This window comes from Sphaeramia orbicularis, chromosome 10 (assembly GCF_902148855.1).
Source record: "Sphaeramia orbicularis chromosome 10, fSphaOr1.1, whole genome shotgun sequence".
NCBI classification, from domain to species: Eukaryota; Metazoa; Chordata; class Actinopteri; order Kurtiformes; family Apogonidae; genus Sphaeramia; species Sphaeramia orbicularis.
Window position 1 is genome coordinate 36,183,137 of NC_043966.1, and position 27,216 is coordinate 36,210,352.

General features: G+C 35.7%; 1 protein-coding gene across 1 annotated transcript; it reads left to right on the plus strand.

Moving 5' to 3' along the window:
- The first annotated feature begins 10,812 nt into the window (after positions 1–10,812).
- On the plus strand, positions 10,813–27,126 carry LOC115426916 (SH2 domain-containing protein 4A). The gene is made up of 6 exons (XM_030145179.1): positions 10,813–10,970; positions 14,360–14,824; positions 20,782–20,899; positions 21,317–21,422; positions 21,517–21,748; positions 26,172–27,126. Exons 2-6 carry the CDS (start codon positions 14,647–14,649, stop codon positions 26,336–26,338), a joined length of 801 nt encoding a protein of 266 aa, XP_030001039.1. The 5' UTR covers positions 10,813–10,970; positions 14,360–14,646; the 3' UTR covers positions 26,339–27,126.
- Positions 27,127–27,216: the final 90 nt, after the last annotated feature.

A 27,216-nucleotide genomic window follows, 5' to 3' on the forward strand; every position in this document is an offset into this window, starting at 1 on the left:
TCCATAAGGACCATTTAATTTAACGTGCATTTACAAGTGAAGAAAATGTATGATATAAACCAAACCATTTCTAGATGTTATAAAATACAAATGCTACGTATTTTGGGTTTAATTTCATGGTAACAAAGGCTGGACCCAGAATGACTATGGGATCTTGTCACGAACTGGATGATATTAAACTCAGAGCCTCGATTTTAGTACTTCTAAAACTGCTTATCTCATAAAAATGCTAAAAGAGGTGCTTTGGTGTCAGTGCATGGTAAATAGACTGATCTGTATCCAGGGATGAGTCCAGCAGAACTGTGTGAATATGAAAAATGAGGAAGAAATTTGATGAAGCGCAGGGGGAATCTGATGGCTCAGACAGCAATATGGATGCTTGCTGAATTTTTGAGAGTATTATATATATGTGTATTTTGCTGACTTACATTTTAAATACAGTGGGAAGATCTTAAAGTGAGTGTTTCTCACACAGTGTGGAATGTATATAATACCGTTTGTTTTGATTATAAAGTCTGAAGATGTGTGGAATAATTCAGACACAAACTGCTTTTTGTCATAGTTAAGGTGTGTTTCAGTTCCTAAATCCTCACTATGCCTTTCATAATTGTGAAGATATAATGTAGAACTCCTGTATATAGAAAGGATAACTAACATATACACAAATTTCAGATATAACGGTTTCAAATTCATTATAAATCTGTACAGCAGAAGCAAAAGGTTAAAGCCAAAATAAATGACATTCAAAAAGATGAAAATAAAAAATCCTAAACTACATAGACTCTAATAGTCCTTTTCAGTCATCACCTCCAGTGCATGGTGGTGCATTTAGCTGCAGAGACTCTGCCCTCTGCTTTGTGTTTTGCTGTTTTTGGGATATTTTTGGGCGTCGACCTTTGGGCAGTGTGTCTCTACCACAAGCAACCAACAGCATCACACATGGTACACAGGCAGGACAATGTAAAAATCAAACAAACCCACTTCATTTTGCTCATTTCTGTCTCAGAGACAAAACATAATCTGACATTTTATCTTTGTCTTTCATGGTTGTTTTATCTCCATTGCCGGTTGGTCTCCCATTCAGTAAATCACTCACTAACTACAACCAACCACATCTTCTGCATTGTTTGCTTTGTGGAGTTTTTTGTAAATCCAAACTCAAAATGTTACTTAGTTTACCTTCAATTATATAACACGTATTTACATATATTTGCATTCATCCATGTGCTTACATCAAGTCAAGAGTTGGAGCCTGGTTTGTTTGTCCATTTATAAGCTAACAACAGTCTCAAATGTCTACACCTATAATAGTAGTTAACTTAGAATTGGACAAATGGCCAGCTCCTATCACAGACTCTAACACAAACTAACAAAACAAAATACACTGAGATTTTAACAGAATTTACTGTCCTATAATTTTTCTTTTTTCTAAATCTTGAGAAAAATACTTTGTGAGTAAGAGTCTACTACTAATGCAGTAGTATGTAGTATATGTTTTCTTATACCCACCTGTATTGAGTGCTCTACTCACCTTCAGCTGTCAGTCTTAGGTGTCCATCATACAGTTTGGAAATTCATGTGCATAAAGCAATAAGAAAACAACAATAATGTTTGGTACCTTCAGCCCAAATGACCCAATTTTCAAAATTTTAACCCTTTGATGCATGAATCATGAGAACTTTAGTCAAGATTTTTTTCCTGAGTGTTTTTATTCCTCTTTAGGCATGAAAAAACAATGTGATTGAATTTTTTTTTAATGAATCTATTTTTTATGGAGTTACAAAAATGTCCACTCAGCTGGACACCATGTGTTTAATTTTTGAAGAAAAGAAACATGTATTTAATACACAATTTTAGAAAGTGATATACTGTGTGAAACCTATAAAATATAAACATTTTTAATGCAGCTAATCTGATGTTTTCTCACATTTAAGTAATTACTCACGTCATGGAGATAATATGCAAAAAAAAAAAAAAACTTTTTGTTTAAGAAAACTGTTAATTACAGTAAAATAACAACTAGCAATTGATTTACACCCAAACATGTTACTACAGATCAGGTTAATCAAGAAAAGCAAAGTTACAGTAATTGTATGAATTACAGTGTATGAGATGATGCATAAGCATCCACTGTGTTGTCTGATATGCAACTAAAACAACAAAACCCATGAATATACAGGAGAACAGCTGTAGAATAGCTGTCCACTGTAGCGGCCGCTATGCACGAAAGGGTTAATGCAAGTAGGGAACTGTACAAAAACTTTGAATATAACAACATAATGGTGGTCAACAGGAATATACCTTCTATTTGTAAATATAGAAATATGATGACATCTGGCACAACCCATTCCCCAATTGATTTTATCATGGAGAGGTGAACATACAGGTAATCCCTGGCATGCAGAAGTATATTTGCCTTTGGCAGTTGCACTAGAACTTAAAATCCCTAAAATAGTTATAGACTGTTCCACATATAATTGAAATAATTTTGTTTTCAGACACATTCCTCTTTTTTTCCTATTTATACACAAAAGTTTGACAAGGTACAATCATTACATACTGAAAACGAGTTACACTTTGTCTATTAAAAATAAATCACATTGTCAAAAATCATTTAATGAGAAAAGTTAAAAATATATATATTTTTTTCATCTTGATGGTTAACAGTGTAGAATGTGGCTTATGTGCGTGGCTAAAAGTACATACCTTATGATCATTAGGAAGCAGTAGGTGGTGACCTTTGAATTTTGCTGCAAACTGTGTAGAACCAAGTCAGATACATGTCACTGCCTCTGCTCTAAAGTGTAAACTAAGGCAAAGACATGAACACTCAAACAGAAAGGCAACCGTGTATATAGGCTTGTGTTGATATTCCAAACTCTCAACATTATGGGGGAGGCATGAACCAGAACACACTTAGTTTTACCAAAACACCAATGAATCAACAGACTGTATCCACAGACTGTATTACTCACTGAATAAAATAAGAAGCTCATTGTTTACACACATCTGTATTATGGTATCACCAAGTATTCTCCTTCAAACTAAAGCTCATAGCTGGCTATTTTTACACTCAAAGTAACACTGTGTCTTATAATCTTCATGTGTTGCGTCAACTAATAGTTAGCTTAGCTCTGTTTTTAGACAGAAAACAGCCACAGTAAAACCACAGAACACCTTCATTTTACCCACAGTTTGGCCCAATCCCAATTTACCCCTTGGCCCTCCCCTTACCCCTACCCTTCCGTTTTGTGCGTTCACGTGAAGGGGTAGGAGTGTCCCAATTCTCGATGAATCAGAGGGGGAGGGCTGTTTTAGCCCTCCAAATGGAGATTTTTCACACTACAAATGGAGGGGTATGAGAAATCTCCCATGATTCTGATCAAATCATTGGCAAGATGGAGGTAAACACAGCAAAAAAGTGCAGCAGTGTGATGAAAGAAACACACAAATGTACGTATTTTCTTCATAAACAACTTAATCATTTGATTGGCCATTGAATGCAGTTTTAATGTGTTATAGACTGCATTTCTGCAGTTTGCGGTTGATAGCCACAAAAAGACACCCAAAGCTCATGCAACGGAGACAGTTACAGCTACTGACGGCATGGTGAATTCTTTCAGAAACAAAGTTATCACATCTGTTTATAGCAGCATCGATGACTGCTGATGACATAACAGGCCTTTAAGGCTTGTTCCATTTCACAGGGGAATGGTTCAACCCCTACCCCTTGCAACTCTGTTTCAAGGAGTAGTGCCAAGTGCAAGGGCCAAGAGGTAGGGGTAAGGGTAAGGGGGGGCAAGGGGTGAATTGGGATTGGGCCTTTGTGTTGTCAATAGCTCCACTTCGGGAAGCAAATAGCACTGCCCAGGAATGGATTCAGCATTAGCGTGATAAGATATGATGATGTTGAATAGCTGCACTACAAATCTGGAAACGTCCAAACAGTTTAGTCTGAACCATGGATGAACAAATGGCAGCAAACATCACATAATGACTTTATAAACCTCATAATAAAACTCACCCATGAAGAAACACTGTGATTTCAGCATCAAACTCCTTTTTTTTTTTTCATTTAGAGCTACGTCCAGTGGTGAAAACAACAGTGCATTTTAGCTTTTATCACTTCTTTTCTTTGACTTTAAAAGTTGTTTCCTTATGGTTCTCATTCCATCTGATAATTTTCCAACACTTGGCTTGTAGTGTTAGTTTTTCTTACCATGGGAGACCAGCAGACTGACTCACTACTCCCTCTAGTGATCACATAAATCTAATGTTCCATCCACATGATTTGATTTAGTTCATACAGTATGTCTATAATCCATTGGTGTCTGTGCCATAACTTCATTGCTCTTTATTCTTGTCTGACGATAATCTAACTTTTTAGTTTTTTATATTTGTATTAGAAATAATGTTAACTTTGAATTTAAATTACAACATATACAGTGTATCTTAAATGAGTTATAATTCAGAGTGTTATTTTCTTGCTTCACTTTTTGGCGTCTGACAGTTCGCTGCTGGTTCATTCAGATAAAGATGTTGAGCTTGAACAATTTTTGAATGGAACAACTGCCAAAAAATTATCTTGGTCTAAAAGCTTCAAGCAAAATTGAATAACTCTTGGACTTGTAATCCCTAATAGCTGCTATGATAAGATTTTTAATTGACACCACTGCTCTTACGTAAAACTATTTCCATTGATTTTAAAACTTATCTCAGACCAAACATTTGCAAATGAATTGTTCTACCGTACTCATTTAAACTTCATCACTAAACCTTTTCCCCTGGTAATACTCACATAGAATACACAGCTTAATTTTCTATTCACATAAAACCTAATTAAAGTGTTTTGGCTGTATTAAACCTCACACGCGCTTGTAAACATCTACAGTATAGAGGCTTATGTGTGCCTTAATTACTGTGTGGTGTGATGAAGTTAAAGTCAGCGGAATCTCTACTAAACTCATTATGCAGATGAGAGTCCACTTTTCATGCAAAAACGCCCAAACATACGGTATCACCGAATCAAGTTAGATCGACCACCCTGGGGTGCACGCTTCCACACTGCTCTCTCTGCCTGTTAAATTACTTTGGGGACTAAAGCAATACTTCTTTGCCGTGTATTTAACTGCATGTGTCTCATGTGAATCCATGCTAATGCACATCCTCTTCACAGTGCGTGCTGTCAGTGGGGTCCATGCATTAAACATGGGGTGGCTGAGGGGAGGACTTGTTGGAATACCAATAGTTTTACCATGGAAAATCTGCCTGGCCGTGTTGCAAAATAAGAGCCCTAAACAGCATGGAAGTGGGAAGTGTAATTTTGTGGCTAAAAGAGAAAAATGAGCTCCTCAGCATGTATTGTTGGTGTTGCATGAGATATGTTACAATTCTTGTGCCTGAATTTCAGATAAAAATTAGAACAGTATGTGGAGAAGGTAGTGAGACAAAGATGGATTATGCAGATTTGGTCTGAGCAGATAATAATGACTTATTGACAGGCTCTGTTCTTTTTTTTGTCTTATTATGCACGTTCGATTGCAGAAATAAGGGGTCAAGGAAACTGGTGATCATGTATTCTTGGTAGTGTTACAGTAATTGACATCAGGTCTCAGACAAACAAGATCCAGGATTCTACACTGACCTCGACCTGAAAAATGTCACCATCTGGATTTAACTAATTTAAATAGATAAGATCCTTCCTTAGGATAATTACTGCGGTGATTAATATGTTTCAGCTATGACCATGTTCTTTAACCCTTTAACTGATGCAGTGATGAGCTTCTCATTTCATAAACAACCATCAGTTTGATAAAGAGCAAAAAGATTGGATTGCGTTTCAGTGGAAAAAGGTCATGTGGTCTGATGAATCTGGATCGATCCTGTTCCAGATTTATGGGTCCATCAGAGTGAGAAGAGAGAAGGATGAAATGATTACCCATCATGCCTAGTGTCTACAGTACAAGCCTGATCTGGGGTTGGTTCAAGTTGTTCAGATCTAGGTTCAGCAACGTTATGTGTCCAAAAAAATGAGGTGAGCTCTGAATATACTGAATGATCAGGATTTTACATGAATGGATTTTTTTCTTCTCTGATGATACAGGCATATTCAACTATGAAAATGCCAGGATTCATCAGGATCAAACTGTGAACAAGTGATTCAAGGAGCAGGAGACATCATTTTCACATATGGAGTTCAACCGCCATTGAGGACCTGTAGGATGAGCAGGAGAAGACTTTATGACGTCTATGTTTTTATCTTAGAAATGGAGTTATAAGTTTACGACTCTCCCATCGTCGAAACAAGATCCTGCCAAAAAAATTAATGCAACTCTGGGTGGAAATGAATGTTGTCACTTTTGTTGTGACATTGTATAAGAATTGTGTGACATAAATTACACCACAGCAAGTTTCAAATAATTACATTAAAAGGCATTCCAACAAAATAATATATGTGTATTTTTTAAATTATTTATTTATTTATTTATTTTTGCTTGGGCAGTTTCCTTCAAAACCATAATTACTGATATCATTATGTGCATGTGTATTGTAAACTTGTTAATGTCATTGCCATGATTTTAAAACTCCCTGCTTCACAATGCAGGACACAGTTTGATTCATTTCTAATTTAATTTAATGACAATAGCACATTAGCATCCTATACTGTATGTTTCACTGCAATTGTTTGAGTTGCTTCTCAGCTATTTTCCACATAGGTAGGTATGCAAGCTGCCTAAATTAGTTTCATTATGTTGAGGGATGTTACTAATTACACTTGTGTCTTGGATTGCCTCAGGTTATGTGATCTGGATGGCAGCAGTAATTCTTAGTGACTAGTTTTGAAAGGTTAGACCAATTATTTTAACTCCAAATTCCAATAAAGTTTATCAGAACTTGTAAGATATATGCTCAGAGGAGTCAAAATTATGCAGCATAGGTTTAGGTTCCCTGATCACACAAGACATCAAGTGATCGTGTTTTAGCTACACATTTTTTTTTTAACCAGACATTCTTCTTCTTCAAAATGCCAGTTCTAATCGTCGGTGTTCTTTTAAAGGAATATTTCACCCCAAAATAAAAATCCTCTTTCTTTTTTTGTCCATAATACGCTAGTGTAGTAATGTTGCAAAATGTTGCAATTCGTAGCAATATTGTCCTTAAGCTCATAGGGTTCACAATCGCTCCTTTCATTTAGTAAATCCTTATCAGGTCCATTAACTGTGGGGTTCTGGTTCCCCACAGCAACACTTGCCATCTTGGTTTAAAATTGCTGTTTTCCTTTTTGTCCAGCAGAGGCTGCTGTTCACACAGAATAACCATATCTCTGAGACTTTCTGCCTTATCTCCAGCATGTATTGTCACACCTTGACTATAATCAGTACCTTTATGTTTCTAACTGCGGAAACTTTCCCTAGGTGTGTCATTTCAGGGAAGTATTAAGGTAAGATCAAGAAAGATAAGCATTAGTAAAGTGACAGGTATTTTGTGGTGCTGTGTCATTCCTGTTAGTAACGTAGTACCAGTAAAAATTACAAGGAAATACAGATCAGAAAAACAACACGCTATTATCTGTCCTATCAGTGTAACATGTGCGTGTGATATTCATACAAACAAACACACATGCTCAGTTGTTGTCATCATTTACTGACCCAGAAATATTGGTTTATAGTTGATGTGTTTATGTTTTCAACAAGTCTCCTGCCATACCCACATCAGTGTTTTGTTTTTCCAGGCGGATGTGACCTTGACCTGAAAGACGAAGAAGACAAAAGCTTGTGTTTGTGTTTGTCTGTGTATATATAGGCTACTCTTCCATTTATGTCCTCAATAGATTAAAGATTAAGACAATAAGAAGATAAGAAAAGACAGCGCACAGAGAAAAGCCTTATGTAGATCTTTTTACTAATTATTTATTGTTACCTATGTTTAAACTCATTCATTTGATAATTATGAACTTGAAATTTACCCTGACCCCTATGAGTCTAGAAGTTGTGTGCTGTCATGTGTCGATGCACAGACTTTGAGCTTTCTGCCCTGATACCAGCTGTGACAAACAAACAGGTTACCTCCAGTATCACTGAAACACAGGATTTGGGGGAAACTCAAATATATTGACCAATGACAGGATGGATTTCATTTTAACTGAAACTACGTGTGTCAGATGTTAGAGTAGATTCCCCTTTTTTTCACTGTTTGAGTTTTTGTCTTTTGTAATTGAAGACCCTGGTGCTAAAAGTACCAAAGTCACAAAAAAGTCTATTAAAAATATTTATAGGGTGGACTTAGCTAAACAAATGCAACATGTTTATATGCTCAACTTGAATTGTCCAAAAATGTGACCAGGATCTTGTGTATTTGAGAGGTGGACTTCAGGAGACAATCATCCAACACACATACAAAGTTACTGTGACAATGTTTTAATGTTTTAATTAATTAGTCATCATATCTCACATCTGACTTTGACGCAGAACTGATATTAATATGCTGTTTTTGTAAGCATTATGTAAGCTTACGATAAATGATAGTCTACTTGAACTGTTGTTTTTCCTTGTAATGTATATTCAAAAATACAAGTGAAGGTGGAGGAACTGGTATTTACCGTAAAACTGTATTTACTGTCAATATTTCCAGCAGATCACGCCCATATACAGTAAAGCTGACATATCCCTTTATATCCAGGCCCATAGTTAGTCATCTACTGTACATATGATATGCAGACTTTATGATATTAATAGCTCTACCTGTTCAAAAACATGTGGCAGACACTTACACAAGCCAACTGGCCTCCTCAGATTTGGCACCATGGGGTGGAGTAAGCGCTGAACAATCACTGCTGGTATGATACTGTGTCGAGTCAACAACCTGTTGACGGAAAAATTCCCGTGGAATAAATATCCAGATCCTTCCTGCACATGTGGTGTTGTGATTAATGGTTTCATACAAATTCAGCAGGACTTCCTAAAGGAAGATGGGGGAGAGGGGAGTGGGTGTACACAGGGTTATGAAGCTTTTGTCAGTCACATCAAATTAATAAACTGAATAGGTCTGAAATTGACATGCATTCCCTGGTCTGTGCTCCCACTTTTCCAGTATTTTTACAAATCCTGTGAGGGGAAATTAAAATGATTGTGTCCTTGTACACATCTACACTCTCCAAACAAAAAATGAGCAATATATACAGATACAGGAAACCATAGCATATAATATGACCAGATTGATTTGTTAAAAACAAATGGGAAAAGGGGGTGAAAGTGGGACTCTGTGTTGTGTTATGTGGATTAAATCAACCTGGACACAACCAGCTCCTTGGAGGTGGAGGATTATTCTCCTGACAGACTCGAAACAACTACTTTTATGTGCAGTACATAACCATGTGTAGGCCCAGATTTTCTATTTTCTATTTTGATTCATATTATAGAATAGAATAGAATGGAATAGAATGCCTTTATTGTCATTATACATATGTACAACGAAATTAAATTAACCTAGCATGAAAAAGAAACAATGTGCATTATTACAATAACTTGAACTATGCAAATGAATGTAATGAAAATTCATTTTACACATTAGAGGACCACCAGTATTTACAAACATTAATAAAACAGATGATTAAGGACAAAAAGGTGTACAAACCTCTCCTGTGGGAGCATTAATCAGATATGAAGAATCAGTGAAGAAGAAATAAAAGAGAGACTTAGAACAAAAACAGCAAAACAAAACAAAAAAAAGTAGAATTTAACAGATTTTAGAACGCATGTTATGTAATTATTGTCAAAGTTTATTCTGTAATATTCAGTAACATCTAGTGGTGAAGTGGTGAATTACAGCTAACTAATCACCCTTTCCACACATCACATGGTGGCCGCAGAAAACACAGAAGTTTACTGTTAGGGTCAGTCTTAGTCTATTATGTGTGTTTAAGTTAAGAAGGTATTAACTGGTTAACAATAGTTTATTATAGTAGGTGATGTCTGTTTTGAGATACTGTACAGGGTGTCCCATAAGTCTCCATACATAGGAAAAATAACGTTTCTTGACATAAACCATTTTTATTTATATAATATGCTCTACATGACTGCCATTTTGTCGGGAACACATTTCAGTGCGTGTCCTCCACTGCTGAAGAACTATAAAGAAGAAATATAAAGAAATACATGTTAGAACCATATGTATTATGTCTCCTATGTATGGAGACTTATGGGACACCCTGTAGAAACATGATGGTATGGTGGATTAAGTGGCATATTCAAGGGTAATAAAAACTCAATAAGGATTCTCATTCACGAAGGAACAACAAATCCTATTCCATTTATACAATAAGGCAAGTGTTTTCATTCTAAAATAAGGAAAACAACTCATTCTTTTTCTGTTGTGAAATTACATAATATTAAATCATTATTTGGCCTTGTTACTGATTATATGTAGTGCAATATTAACTGGAATATCTTATCAAAACAAAGCCAGATATGTTTCCTTAAAATGAGGTCACATTTCTAGGGAAAAACATGCTTGACCTGTTACTTGTCTTTTTTTGAAAAATAGCCAGAGTTTTTAGTTTCTTGAACTGTCCTGTTGAGTAAATGCTATGAGGAACAATTTCACTGTAAAGCTATTCATGCAGATACACAGAGTATAAAGGGGCATGTTCCACTTGATAATATTTAACCGACTGGTGACGTTTCTTTTCTTTGTAGTGTTTCAGGAATGTAAAACCGAGAAGAGAAAATGAAGAGGAAGGAGGAGAGAAGAAGATGAATGCTGTGATGTCAGGACGTCCCACTCCTATTCAGTACAAATGCGCAGAGCAGAGCTGAGGCTGCATACCACTGCTGCTGACGACTGACCTGATCCCACACACACAAAGACACACACTCACCCCGCTCACACGTCACACACTCATCATACGGCACTCACAGAGGCACTGAAACCCAGAGCAGAGCTGGGAGATGCTACAGACTGGCAAACACTGAGTAAGTCCACTCTCTCTCTTTCTCCTCTTTCTTTCTTTCTCTGCCTGTCTTTTGTTGTGATTGCCATTCTACGGCCCGTCTAAGTTCATTTATCTCTCACACTCTGCGCTGTCACTGTGAAATGGCCTGTGTTTTCTCAGACTGAGGGACTTTTCAAACTTTTCTCTCAGTATGCTGTGCACATACCTTTCTCTCCTCTCGCTGCTTTTCTTCTCTCTACATCTGAGTGGAGGCAGGAGAAAAAAAAAAAAAATCCCGGACCTATTTGCATGTTGGAGGAGCGCCAGAGCCCAGTGTTTTACTTTTATATGTGTGTACCAACAACACAGTCCCAGCTTGTGGATGTTGAGCTGCTCTGCTCATTGTGTGATGTTGGTTTACTGATGCGTATGCATGAGGTGTTATTGTCTGTGATTGTTGAGCATGTTTATCACCTGATTTAAATAGGGCTTTTGTGCTTCTGTGCCCAAGCCTACAGTTAATTATAGGAGTGTGATACAGGTAGAAAACCACTCAGAGGTGTGAGGTTTGTATGAAAAATTTCCACAGAGTAAGCTGTTTGGTATCAAATTCTGCCGTATTGTGTTGTTCCTCAAAGGGCTTCAGGAGTTCCATACATGAACAATGAATGAAAATGCCTCTTGGTCCATATTCAGACAATAGACACCAAGAGCAGCTGGAAAGTACTGAAACAGATCCTTATTCCAAATCACAAATGAATGGATTCGAGCTGCAATGATCATTTCAACGACTGAATTAAATGATAACAATTTTGACAAATGATAATCGGATTAAGTTGTGTGATTTTTTTCAAGATCCTCCAACTCCAGCTCCTTAAATGTGAATATATTGTGTGTTTCACCTTTTTAATGACAGTAAATTGAATATAGCTGGATTATGGACATCATGGGCAATTTTGTGACATTCTATACACCAAATAACGGATTGACTAATCAAGAAAATAATCAACACCTTACTCAACAATAAAAATATTACTGGAATTGATGTTTGGTAAAACTGTATCTTACATTCACAGCAAACTTAGAGTTCAGATTAACTTCCAAAATGTAAATAAATGCAGATTCAAGACAAAAACTTAGATATTTTCAGCTTTAGTTGTACAAACTCTTAGATATGTGACCCTAAAATGTATTATTTTTTCATCTTTTTGCATTAAAATTAGGATAGTTATCCCCCTTTAGTTTCCTATTCAGTTCTGTATCAACAGGTTAATTATTATTTTACTGTTTTATGGTTAAAAGCTTAAACCTCAGCCACACCTCAGTTGCTAAAGTGGTGGCTAATATTTCCCTTTTGTCAACGTCCACTGCTCTAATGTCAAACCTCCCTCCAGAGTAGATTGGTGAACTCTTATCACCTCCACAAACCCTATTGGTTCTCGCTCAGCAACTCACTGTTTTCACATTTTTCAAAAGAGCCTATGAGGCGGAGACTGCTTTTATAGAGTATGTTTACACACGGTTTAAGGTGAAGGGTGTTTTTTTTTTTCAGGGAATTTGCTCCAGAGGACTTGAGGACTTCCTGCTTGTAGGGTAACTTACTGGAGAGGCTGTTGATCGCTATCAGTTGTGTTGATAAGAAGCTAAAAAAAACAGAGTGGTGTTTGTGTATATGTGTGTTTAGGAAAGAGGAGAGCTACTGTGTCTGTTACTTCCAGATAGTGTTAATACCCCACCCTACAGTGTGTATGGGTGAGTTAACAGTATTATTCTCATATGGGGATTCAGTTCCCTTATGGAGACAAACTTCAGTTCCACATGACATTAATCACATTAGATAGTTAAGACTAGTCTGTAGGAAATGAATGTAGGTCAATGCAGTGACAGATAAGTACATATACTTAAGTAGAGTTTTCAGTTTTCAGTAGGTTTAATTTAAGTGTTTATATGAGTTTAAATCCTCTATTTTAACAAATATCTGCACTTCCTACTCCTTAAATTTTTACAACAGGCTTATTACTGAAGTTTTAATATATTTGAAAGGAATTCTGAATGATTTTTTTATGTTGTATCATTATGTGGCTTCCCTATATAAGTACAAAACAGAAGCTAAAAGAAGTAACAAGACAAAATAGATGGAAAATGGGCAACCAGATGAAAACGATCTGAAAAATGTAATGAGGAAAACAGGATAAAAGTAGATTTGTAGTCTCCTAATTGGGTTAATAAAGTGCTTATTTTGTCATTTTCTTCAACATTTACTAAAAAATGAGTTCAGTCTTATTCAACAAGTCAAAAGTGTCAAAGACAGAACAGACATGAAAGGTAGAATTCATTTGACAGTACTAAAATTTAATAGTCATTTAGTATTAACCCATAAAGACCCAAACATCCACCAAAAGCATGAAAAAAATTCATGTAACTGTTGATCCACAAATCCTATCAATCCATGTAAATAATTGGTGTAAAATGTAATTTGTCATCTTGTCATGGTCATCAGATATGACCCATTTGGACGCTCAGAGGCTCTGTAGAGAACATGGAAACACAGTTGTCTTCTACAACATTGATTCGCCAGTAAAACCCATGGAGTTCAATGACAGTGGATGGACACACTTGTTTTTATGTTCAATTAATGATATCTTTGCTGAAAAAGATCACTTTTTCTACAGTTTTCTCTGTTTTTGATACAATAACCTTCAATTTTCATCTGAGCTTTTATGAAAATCTACATACTCATCAAATACAATACAGGAAAATACCTGATTTTCACTGAAAAAGGCAAACTACAGAGGATAATATTATAATAAATGGAGGTAAATGACTAAATCACAGTTAAAGTGGCGTGAGGTTCAGTTAGTTTTGCACAGAAACAGTCAATAGAAATGTAACTGTTTACTTTGTACATTGAGTACATTTCAGACCCTGTACTTCTGTTTCTTTACTTCTTGAAATAACACTTCTAGTTTTAGCAGAGTTTTGTTTTAATGAAGTATCTGTACGTCTACCTGAGTAAAGTCTACACTTTTTCCACCTCTGTGTAAAGTGATGGATACATAACTGAGTGTGTTGACATACTGAACCTGCCCCTGTTTGCTTTTCAGTGTTTTGTGCAGTGGCATTCACACTGCTTACTGTATATGGAGCAAACACTGCATACACACACACACACACACACACACCTACACACACACACACACACACACACACACACACACATACACACACACACACACACACACACACACACACACACACACACACACACACACACACACACGCACACTCCAGTTGGCATTGTGGCTTATTTGCTCAGGGCCTATTGTGTTCTGCCAGCTAGAACAGGATTGAATGGAGGGGGCAGAACAATACAGTAGATATAATCTCTCCCTCTCTATCTCTCTCTCTCTCTCTGAAAAACCACAACAGAAACCTTCAGAGCACAGCTGACCTGGACACACTGCACCCTTGCCTCCAGAGAGCCTATTACACTGAGGAAGAGCATTTGACAAAGGACACTAGAGTGACCTCCAGCTGTTCCGCCGTACCTGATCCCACGGCCACAGCAGACTCCTTCAAAGAAAAGGGAACCTGACTCTGAGCAGAGCAGGAAAAAGGAGTGATCATACCCCTGCACCATTGAAACTCAACCCGCCGGACGGAGAGCCTGAGGGGCTGACGGCCATCTCTGGTGAGGAACCCGGAACAGAGGCAGGATGCTGGCTAAAATCTTGGAGGATATGTGGGTGGAGCCGGAGGTGCTGGAGGCCCTGAGTGAGGAGCAGAAGAGGATCCTGTTCCTGAAGATGAGAGAGGAGCAGGTGCGACGCTGGAGAGAGCGAGAGGAGAGGGAGGAGAAGGAAGGACAGAACGACAACACCAGAACCAAGAAAGGTAGGGGAGGAAGGCTTTGTCACACCGGTTGAACTGGAGAATACTAGTTTCACTACAATGTGTGGTTTTCCAGTCAAGTAAAAGGGAGAGCCATGACTGTAAGAATGTATGTGTAACAGGAAGAAAGGTTTATGAGAAATGTGACTGGCTTTGCAACAGTAAAACAAACAACTCAACAAAGGCACTGATAATGACTAAGTCTAGATCAACAAGCACCTACAGGAATGTATAAGACATATTGCAACACTCCTTGTTACTTAACTGCATCTAACTGAAATACTTCAACTTGTTATATAACATATTAGACATAAAAGCTAATAAGAGGCTGCTTGTCATAACTGTACATCCAGAAGTTCATTTATTGTGCAAAACAGTGAGTAAAAATCAAAAAATTAACAAGATAACACGTAAAAACATAATTTTACCCAGAGTTTTCCTTTAAATAGCTTCAGTCCATGGACCATTGAGAACCAACAGATCATATCCTCAGTATTATAATTACGTACATGAAGGTTTTAAAGATTTTTTTTTAATTTAACACAAAATTGTACATTGTGAGCGATCATAGTATAAAAACTCTTCAATGATACGATATTACAGTATTAACTTTTAGCCCTGTCAGTCCTAGCAGTGGATGTTTCATGTACGCCAACATCTGAAAAGTAAAAGTTCCCTTCATATCAGTAATTTTTGATGATAGATTTCTTTCTGCAGATGAAGCAGCTAATATTATCAGCGTTGATGAAGTGATAATGCTGTTAGAGGTGTGACTGATAAGGTCAGGCAGGATGAAAAGGAAGAGGAGGTGTGAAAAATATGTGAATATGTGCTACATGTGGTAGGTTTTTTCATCTCGTCTTCCTTTTTTCTAACAGTGAATAACATCTTGCAGCTTTGCGGGCTTTCATTATTGAAGAATTAAAAACTATATATATATATATATATATATATATATATATATATATATATATATGTATATATATATATATATATATATATATATGTATATATATATATATATATACATATATATATATATATATATATATATACACACACACATTAACCCATAAAGACTCAAACGTCCACTGATATATAAACTGTCTAATAACTGTTCATCCTTTAATCTTATTAATAGATGTAAATAATTGGTGTAAAATTCAGTTTGTCATCTTTTCCTGGTCATCAGATATGACCCATTTGGACGTTTGGAGGCTCCATAGTGAACATGGAAACTCTATCATCTTCTACAACATTGAGTCACCATTGATCAATAACAGAGGTTGGAGACACTTATTTTTATGTTCAGTTAATGATAGATTTTACTAAACAAGTCACTTTTTCTTCATTTTGTTTTGTTGGGATATAATAACATTTGAATTTACTCTGACCTTTGATGAACATCTATATGATCAGTGAATTAAATATAGGAAAATAGATGATTTTCACAGAAAAAATGCAAAATGCTGAGGATAACATTATAACAAATGGTGATAAATCATTTAAGAAAGGTTAAATGAATGAATGAATGATCGAACGAATGAATGAATGAATGAATGAATCAATCAATCAATCAATCAATCAATCAATCAATCAATGAAATCTTTATTTCGAACATGTAGACAGTGAAATCAAAACAAAAATCAACCAACAAAATTTTAGTACTGGTACATAAATGACTGATAAGCAAACATAAATAAATAAATAAATAAATAAATAAATAAATAAATAAATAAATAAATACATAAATAAATAATAATAACAATACAAATGAAATGAAATTATACATGCTCAAAAAGGAGTAGGAAGAAGTAAAAACTTACATACTCTTACCCCCAATTTCTATTCCTTATGATCACTATATAGATAATAATATAATAACTATATAAATAAATAAAGAGAAAATTTCATTTGGGAACTGACACAAAAGTCACACTGGGTCTTTACGGGTTAAAACAGTACAGTTACTCTCACAGATGAGGTATTGTGTGTAACTGAGTCGCTCAACTGATGCTGATGAGAAATTCTTTTCAGCTCCGAGTGCACTTGAGTATTGAAACAGAGACGCTACGGGTTGTGTAGTAAGTCTGTGTCAGGTTACCAATTCAATTAATGTGTTTCGATTACTCTCACAGAAATATGGGTCACAGCCTGCCTCCCCCTCTGCTTTACCTCTGTGTTGAACTCATTTCACCCATCCTCCTTCCATTTAAGGTGTTTATCTGATTTACTGAGACTGTGTCACCTCCACTGGTTCAGCAGCACAATAAGTTTGTGTGTGCGTGTACATGTGCATGTGTGTGTGCATGTGTGTGATGGACAGCCTCTATCGCCACCAGTCGAGTCACTCCACAGGCTGAAAGCTGAATAAGATTGAGTAAGCCCTGTGGTTTGGGGCGTCGCCACGCTTTTAACCACATATTAAGTTACCTGTTTTGTTTACCCAATCTGTGCCATGTCACCTGAGAGGCGACCGAGTGTGTGTTGTCTGAGTCTGAGTGTTTGTGTTACACAACATGCAATCCAGTTAGACGTCCATTATCCTTTGTGCACTGTGCCGTGGCAGAGAAAGACAATACTTATGCATACGTACAAGCCTGTAAATGTCACACTAATACACAAACCTGCTTTCCCATGAGGAGTGATTTCCATTATGTGCAGCATGTCTAGTGAATTCACAGGTGGGGTGGTAAAAGAAAAGGATTCCTCTGTTTTGTGAGGAAATGACCCGTTTGTGTTATGATCAGAGCTGTACGTCATGACTTCATAATACAGTGACGGTGTGGACTTAAAGGTGTGTTGACATAGACAGACCATGACTTATGTCAGGGAGGGTCTTTGATGACATCAGACTGAGACGCCTACACAGTCTACACTCATGTACTGTATGGCAGCATGACAAAACAAAAGTACACGCACTGTTTACTGTCGTTGAAGTGCATGATACTTGTATTAAAAAAAATAATCGTTTAAAAAAACAAAAAAAACAAAACAGTAGTAGAAGTACTGATTCAACTTTTTTACTATGGTATAAGTGAAAAGTACAGGCTCTGAAATATCCTCAAAACATAAGTTGTTGTACCTGTATCTTGTTACTTCTTTTACACAATCTTTTCCAAAGCTTATTGCACTCATTGTCTTTATTTTGATTAAATCTTGAAAAATCATGAAATCATAGTAAACAGATGTATATTTTTGTTATAACGTCTTGTTTTGTCTTTAACATGACATACAATTTTTTTTTTTTTAATCGAGTTACATTTGTTGTGTGTGATGCCATTTTTGTTGTTGCGTCTTTTACCTAATTTTTATCTTATTGAAGAGCTAATTCTCTTTTTTTTCTTTGATTTAACCCTTTCATGCATGAATTATGAGAGTGTTTTTATTCATCTTTAGGCATGGAAAAAAACCAAAAAAACTATTTGATTTATATACATATTTTTTATGAACCTATATTTTATGGAGTTACAAAAATGTCCACTCAGCTGGACACCATGCATTTCATTTTAGAAGCAAAGAAACATGTATTTACTGATATACAGCGGGAAAACGATGAAATAAAAACACTTTTAATGCTGCTAATCTGATGTTTTCTCACATTTTAACATACCTGCATAGAGATAATATGCAAAAAAACCTTTTTGTTTGAAAAAAAAAAAAACAGAAAATAAAACTGTTAATTACAGTCTCATAACAATTACCTTTTTTTTTTTTTTTATACACTCAAACATGTTACTGCAGATCAGGTTTGTCAAGAACAGCAAAGTTACAGTAATGGTATGAATTTCATTATATGGGATGATGCATAAGCATTCAGTGTGTTGGCTGATATGGAACTAAAACAACAAAATCCATGAATATACAAGAGAACACTTTTGAACAGCTGTCCACTGTATGGACCACCATGCAGGAAAGGGTTAATATTGCTAAGCACTAAATCTCAGAAGTGTGCTCGGTTACATTGTGTTAAATATTTAATCAGATTTTTTTTTCTTGTGTTGTTTTTATCTTGTTACATCTTAAACATCATTTATTATGTTGATCACTGATGAATCCACCAAAAGATTGGCTTTATATATTATTGTCTAAACCATTTAGGCTGAAATCAGTCTTGGTTTTGGGAGGATGCACAATGAAACAAAATGAAAATAAGTCAATAATTATCCTCACATTTGTAAAACTAACTGAATGAGCTAGTTTTGAAAATGTGAGGAGTATGGAGAATAGCCATTTAGGTTAAAATGTAAAGTAAAGGTAAAAATAACAGAAAAATAAATACTCAGGTAGATAATAAATACTTGGAAACTCTTTTTAAGCGCAGTAAACAACTATTTGCACTTATAAATAAATAAAAATCTTTCCCAATGTGTAACCTGTTACCCCTTGAATCTTTGAAGACTAATTGCACCAGAGGCACTTTCAGAAATTTTCCAGCCACGCCCCAAACAGTGATGTCATCATATCAGGTGTTTTACCTTTACCTGACCGACACAGTACTGTAATGGAAAACACGTGTTGTGACACTCTAGGTATCTGGTCCATTTCTCTCCTCATGATATGTCAACATGAGGTAATGGCTAAATATGCCCTGTTTTTCCACAAGATAATGGTATCAGTAGAAATGATCAGATGAATATTACAATGCACAGTTTAGAAGGTGACTTTTACAGATCACAGGCTGGCCTCTTAAGAATGTCATAAATAATGCACCTCTTTTTTTGGAGTTTTTAGATTTAGGTTTATCTATTTTATATGATAGTAACAGTAGTATTGGAACGGCAACATACAGCATGAATACATACCAGGTTTACTGCATTAAAAAAAGATTTCATCCAAGTATTATAACTTTTTCTGTTTCTATCATAGGGAATATTTTAAACTGTTAAAACTAAAATGTCTTTAAATGTAGATTTAAGGCAACAGTGAACAGTAATGTCACAATAAAAATAGTTGAATTTTTAACCTGAATTTTTTTTTTTTAAGCCAAAGGTGTGTATCTAGATTTATATACAGTTTAATCTTTTTTTTTTTTCATTTATTTCATTCATGGTTGTGCATTTCATCAGTAAACATTCAATAATAATCACGTAAACAAACATGTACACACCCATGCTCGAAAAGGAGCAGGATGAAGAAAATCTTTTATTTCCTGCCCCCTTCTAAATAATAATAGCCTTAATGGTTAGCCATACACAACTAGCTATAAAATCATGCTGTATAAAGTCAGACAAACCAAACTAAATACATCCAAAGATAGTACAAAATGAATACTAAACCAAGTGCAAAACTACATGTCCAGAAAGTACAAAACATAGGTAATTATATACCTGACGAAATGATACAAAAACATTATACCAGACCAAAATAAGTAAGTATTTTGATAAATAAGTAATTGTAACTGCACTTTTCTTACATTTATTTTGTCATTTCCTGTAAAAATCTCCGTTCAGACATAACTAGTGACTCCCAATACTGGAAATCATCTAAAAAACTGAATAATACATGGATGATTTTACACCAAGATGTTGCTGTTTGGTCCTTTTGTTCTCACTCCACGTAATTTTACTGTGTTTTCTAAAATATTTAAATAAGTAAAAGTGACATTAACATTAAAATCTCTTTTTTCCAAGGTTGTTTCAGCCAAAAGAGCAAGAGTTAGAACATTAAATACAACTCTCATGTAATAGAACTACTGAATATAATACCCAGTTAATATTCTAGTTGTGTTCTGAGTCATAATTCATGTATAATCAGTTTCTTTTGTAGACAGTCAAAGGTCCATATCTGTCCTTCTTCTCCGTATGCTTATAGGACAGCACCACCTTCTGGATAAAAGCCAGAATAACAATTTATGAGGCAGCTGCTGCTATCATAAATGTAGTAAATCACAATCAGAGACACACAGTCATCTAAGCTCACTTTGTTTGTTTGTTTTTTTCCTTCTTTTTTCTTCTCAGCTTCCAGTAAACATGTGAGTTGGCTGCTTGGTCGTGATGGAGACGTGAGCGTCAGTGTGATTGGAGAGGTGGATGAGTTCAGGTCCTCCAAGCTTCTGCAGAGTCTCATGAACAACAGGTAGACACGAAACACACAAAGGACCTGTTTTTACTGTGATTAGTATTTTTTATTTGACATTTTTCACATCCTTTTTTTTGACAAACATACACCAACCAGTTAACGTACATATGGTACAATGTAGGTATCATTATAGACCTTTTTTTCTTAATTATACACTTTGTTTCCACATAAAGAGTCCTGGAGTCCTTGCTCTGCTTTGGTGTGTATAACTATCTATCTGTCACGTTAATAAAGTCCTCAGGCCATGTTGTGCCTGCTTGGTTTGGATAAATCAGCTAAATGGTTTCAGTTTGGTAGCTGTCTCCTCATCCTAATTTAATTATAGAAGTTATTTGCTAAATGACTGACTGGAGGATTGATTCAAAGGCTTAGATGACTGACTATGAGACTAAAATGGACGTCTTTGTCTTCCAGACTCCACAGTGATAATATGAATGGCATCCAGACGGCAGACTTGTTGTCAGGAAGAGAGGCCAATCAGCTCGGCTTTAAAGAAGACGTCCAGCTGCCCCTCACAGATGTTAGTGCGACTTCATGCGTGGCTTGAAAGTTCAGAGCATATGAAGGCCAAAGTTAGTGATTTAGCCGTTCAATGGTGTCTCATTTATGCACAGGATGAGGCAGCTTCACCGACCGACCAGTCGTCTGAGGAGGAGATGGACTCCTGCAGTGCCGATGATGACCTGAAGGACCCCGCAGAGGACAGCGACAGTGAATCAGGCAGCAGTGTGGACAACCTCAGCGACTGGGCTCCTCTCTACAGGCCCCATTTTAGTCGCCATGGCAACCAGCCGCCACTCAAAGCCCAGCTGTCAGGCACAGAAAGGGAAGGCCCACAGGACAGAGGTGAGAAAACAAGAGAAGAGGGAAGAGATGGAGATGGAGATGGAGTGACACAACGTGAAGATTTATGTGTTTTGCTGTTGAAATGTTTATGATGATCATTTATTGCAGTGTTTTTCAACCTTGGGGTCGAGACCCCACATGGGGTCACCTGGAATTCAAATGGGGTCGCCTGAAATTTATAGTAATTGATAAAAGAACAAAACAAAACAAAAACTTACTAATAAAAAATATATGATGAGTTGAGAGAGACAATCACAATCCATAAAAGACATGACAAACTGTGAAGCTGAAACTGAAGCACTGTGGTACTGTTTGTCTTTCAAATGTTCATTGTGGTCCGTTTCAGATGCTGCAGCTCTTTCATAATTCATAGTTTGAGTTCTTGTTTGTTCAGTATTAATTTACAGCCTTTTCAATATAAGCTGGACTGACTGTACATATCCTAACCAAGGAAAATAAGTCTCACTTTGTGCAGTAATCTCAAAATGGCTTTTCTGCCTCCGTCCATAATAATATACATTATATAGACTAAATGTTGTCTAAAATTAATGTTTATTTGCAACATAGTATTGCAAACTATTACATGATCAAAAACAAATTAATTTTCGCAAAAAATGTCTCTATTTTGAGTGTCTGGGGTCACCACAAATTTGTGATGTTAAAATGGGGTCACGAGTCAAAAAAGACTGGAAACCACTGACTTTTTGGTTTAGTTGAAAATATCAGTAAAGTCCGAAAGAGATTAAATGCATTGTTAGGAGAAAAAATTACGAATGAGAGTAGTTAAGATGAGCTCTACAAGTGATTTACTACAACTCAGAAATTTCCAAATGTTGCTACTCCGGTAAGTTTGGTTGAACCTGACCTGGAGGCGGTGTCTAATCACCGGCCTAGATCACTGCACCTGGAGAGTAACCCACATACACGGTGACTCACTGTGCAAGCTCCAGTCTAGTCCTGAGGAAAGTCCAGCATGAACTGAAATATTTGTGTGCACTTTTGCACTCCATGCACTTTTCAACTGTCTATACAGCCCCAAAAAACAAATGTATTCAAAAGAAATATTCTGCTGAACTCTTTTTGTTCCTGTGTGCGACGTTACTGATTTTAAAGTTTACTGAACTGTGAGGTGAAGTCTGGTGTTTTGAGGTAAAAAGTATGGGGATAAATTATTTCATTTTCAGACAGATTCACAAAATGAGTCAGAAAAGAAAAAGTTAAAGGTATTATTATACACTATTCATCTAACATAAAAAGTTAATACATAAAATGTGAAGCTGTTTTTGGTAATCTGCTCCTTACCGGTGCATTAAATTGCTATTAAGTTAAAGTCATAGAATAAAAGAGGTTCTTTATTTCTATCTGTCATGTAGTTAAGTAATGATAATGATAATAATAAATTGCATTTATAAAGCACTTTTCATTCAGCGCAATCTCAAAGTGCTACAGAGAGAAGACAATCCAATAAAAAAAGTAAAATAAAATACTTTATCAGTAATAAAAGGCTAAGCAAATAAAACAAAGCATTATGGTGGACCATAAAAAGCCTGTCTAAACAGGAATGTTTTTAGCTCCTTTTAGAAAGAGTCCAGTGACTGAGGAGCTCTGAGGTGGTCACATCATATATAATTTTAGTTATCAGGACCCAAAACACATCATTCATCATTCATTAGAGAGAAAAATCATAACATCAATAAGTTTTGTGAATTAATTTTCCTACTTTTAACAGAAGAAGATGGTTTTCTGGAAGACGTCATAGGAAATGTAGAGGAGGGGCCTTAAAAAATGATGTAAAAAGACAAAAACAATGCAAAAGCCACAACAATATGAAAATAATGTAGAAAGATTAATACAGCACCGTAGATACAAGACAAAAATGTAAGATGACAAAAACGGCAGAAAAACAAAACAAAAACAATGCAAAATGATTAAAACAACACAACAAAAGAGCCAGATTAAAGCAGTGACACAGGGACCCATTTCATGTTCAATAAACTCTGTGTTGAAAATAAATAACTTATCTCCATGTTTAATACACGTATGAATAGGTCTCTGTAAGTACTTTCACATGATACACACTGTAAGCCCGTATAAGATGAGTTTACTTTAAGAAAAAATGAGAAAAATAGTTGCCTTAAAAAAAAACCAAGTAATTATTAATGAACTTTTTAAGTACGTTAACTTAAAATCTTTTGTAATATCAACTGTTTTGCATAGTTATTACACTTAAATAATTAAGTTCAATGCACTAAATTCCAAGTTCATTTAACTAAACATATTTATTAATAATAACTATGCAAAGCAGTTGATATTACAAAAGATTTTTAAGTTAAATGTACTTGAAAAGTTCATTAATAATTACTTCTTTTTAAAAAATTTTTAAGGTAACCACTTTCTCAAATTTTTAAAGTAAACTCACCTTATCCATTCTTACAGTGAATGTTACAATTTACAGTAATAAAATTTTGGGGTAAAAATAATTAAATTACTGCTGCGTGACAAAGGGACTCAAAATGAATATCTTTTTTTTTCCACTTTAGGCAAATGTACAAAACATGCTGTTCTCCTAAGAAAATGAAACATAGAGCTTTAGCTATGATATTAAATTACAATTGTGATCATCTCATATTGGATAAAAATGTTTAAATGATAAGTTTTTATGAACACAAATATGTTGTGACGTGGGGAAAGCAGTTTCTCACTTTGTTCAGTGTCAGGATAAAAGAATTTCCTGGAACTAAAACACTACAAATAGGCTAATAAACTTTTTATTTAACATACATATCACCACTTAAGTGATATACAACTAATAGCAGAGCATATTTTACAAATAATTTGACTATATATGACCTTTCTATATTTTGTATGGTTGAATAATTAGTTCCTACAGATTCACAGACTTAAAATATCACTTGTACAAGCAAGAAAAAAATATTATTATTAAAGTTAAAAGTGCATTTACATATATGTCAGAAGTATAACTTTACATAATCAGTTATATCTGTTTTTCTACAAGTGATACTGAGATTTTGTAAACAGTTCCATAAAATAGAGTTCTTAAGCTAAAAAAAAAAAAAAGAGCCTATGTGAGAAATGACAGTTGAAACTTTAATTTTTGACACTGATGTTAACTTTCGCTTGATCTGACCCAAAAATGAAGTAAAAAGACAAAAACAATGCAAAAGCCACAACAAAATGAAAATGACGTAAAAAGAAGAATGCAGCACTAAAGATACAACAAGAAAAAAAACTAAGACTAAGACAAACATAGACAAAGCTAATGTAAAATGATGAAAACAAAATGATGCAAAAAAAGACAAAAACAACAAGACATACAAACATACAAAGACGAAAACGAAGCAAAAGCCGCAACAAGATGAAAACAACATAACAAGCAAAAAATAACACAAGACAAAAATTACACAAAAGATACGAGATAGAAAAACGTGAAAAAAAGATGCAAATGAACGCGATATAAACAAGACTTGACAAAATGAAAACAGCATAAAATAGATATTTCAGGTGTTTCTGCCACCGCCATGTGTTTTATTTGGTTTGTTTCATATACGTGTTAGTTTGTGACTTTATTAGTGCTGCACTGTCACTACTTGTAAGTATTAAAGTGATTGTTGGTGTTTTCCTGATATGTGTGATGACAAATAGTTCAATAATGTTTTAATGGAGGAAGATTCAGTAAAAATGTCAACATTATTTCAAGTCCTTGTGTACTTTTGTACATTTTGGAGGGACAAAATGTATTTTTTTGGGTCACATACTGATAAAGTTTGGGAATTACTGACCTAATCTGATGCTCATATGAGACTGCAAAGACACAAGCAGCTGTTGTGTCGGCTTGGATAGATTTTTCTCACAAACTCCTAAACCGTACAGACTCAGTGCTACTTTTCTGGCGGTTCCCAAATTAATTTTTCTCTCTATTTAGCCTTTTTTAAGTGATTTATCAACATTTATATTATATTATCCTCTGTATTTTGCATTTTTCACTGTAAATCATGTATTTCCCTGTTAATTTAGATGTTCATGAAAACTCACAGTAAATTCAAAAGTTAGTATATCAAAACAGAGAAAACTGAAGAAAAAATGACTTTTTTAGTAAAATATAACAACCCAGTGTGTCCATCCACTGTCATTGATCAAACTCCATGGGTTTTACTGGTGAATCAGTGCTGTAGAAGATGACAGTGTTTTCAAGTTCACTACAGATGAGTCATATCTGATGACCATGAAAAGATGATGAACTGCATTTTACACCAATTATTTACATGTATTGATAGAATTAGTGGATCAACAGGTATTAAATAGTTTACATCAGCAGATGGTTTTGGTCACCAGTGGTTGTCTGGGTCTTTATGGGTTAATATAAATTCTCTGAGATCACATTTTGTCACTTTTCTTTTCGCAGAGATCTTATGTTGTGAAGAGAAGTCGTCAAGACCCGGAGGTCGCGTGGCTCAGCTCCGTAAAGCATTCACTGACGACCTCCACAAGTCCCCACCTGCCCACTCCAAACCCCCCGTACCTGTAAAACCCCTCCACCTACAGAAAAGGAGTGCACCCTTGATCCACTAGAACTCCAGCCTGATAAGAGACAATGCTGTGACCCCAAAGAGCCACTACCTGCCATCTGAATGTGTAAAAAAAAAGGAAAGAAAGAAAGTAAGAACACACAGTTGGGCTGAGGCTGAGGCCACGTCCAGGATCCTTAGTTGAACCTGACGTAAACTCGGTTTGGACTCAATTTAAGGACCGACCTGCAGATAGAGAAACGTGTGAGGGGGGTGGACGGCGAGAAGGACTTGAAAGCTTCTGAACTGAAGTCAACCTGAATGATAAAAAAGAAGCTGCTTTGATGTTGCTCAGTTCAAATAAACTCATACAGTTTCTGATTGACAGGCAGACAGGGTAAGAGATGTCCAGTGAGACACAGACGCACCCAGACAGACTACCGGCTGCAGATGGAAAACCACCTGTACGCTTCACTCATTGAATATGTCTGCAACTACTGTTCTCATATTGAACTGTCATTAGCACAGCCTGGCATTCTGTACATAAGCGCACATGTTAGTTGTTTGTGTAATGTTTTAACGTCACTAACACGGAAATGTTTATTAGAGTTTCTGTCCTGACTGAAGAACTCAACCACTCCTCTAGTAACTTGACCTACACATTTAGCAACCATCTGCCACTTTTGATTTAAAAAAAACTTGAATGAAGAACATAAAATGGATCATTTTATTAACTTCAGCACATGGATTAGAAATTGATGAATTCTATAAGGTTAAAAACTGCCTTTTGTACATATTTATCCAGTTTCAGTGAACCAGATGTCTATTCACATGCAATAAAATTATTGTAGTAAGTATTTGTTTGGACGTTCCTTGCCGTGAGTTGCTGTTTCTTCATGACACACAGAAATCTGCACACACTTCCCTGGTGATCCCCTGCCA

What these genes read in the sequence shown, in the direction of transcription:
- LOC115426916 (XM_030145179.1), top strand. Translation starts at nt 14,647, where the DNA reads ATGCTGGCTAAAATCTTGGAGGATATGTGGGTGGAGCCGGAGGTGCTG. An exon ending in TCCAGCTGCCCCTCACAGAT is followed by an intron (nt 21,423 to 21,516) that starts GTTAGTGCGACT and finishes ATTTATGCACAG; the next exon opens with GATGAGGCAGCTTCACCGAC. An exon ending in GGAAGGCCCACAGGACAGAG is followed by an intron (nt 21,749 to 26,171) that starts GTGAGAAAACAA and finishes TTCTTTTCGCAG; the next exon opens with AGATCTTATGTTGTGAAGAG.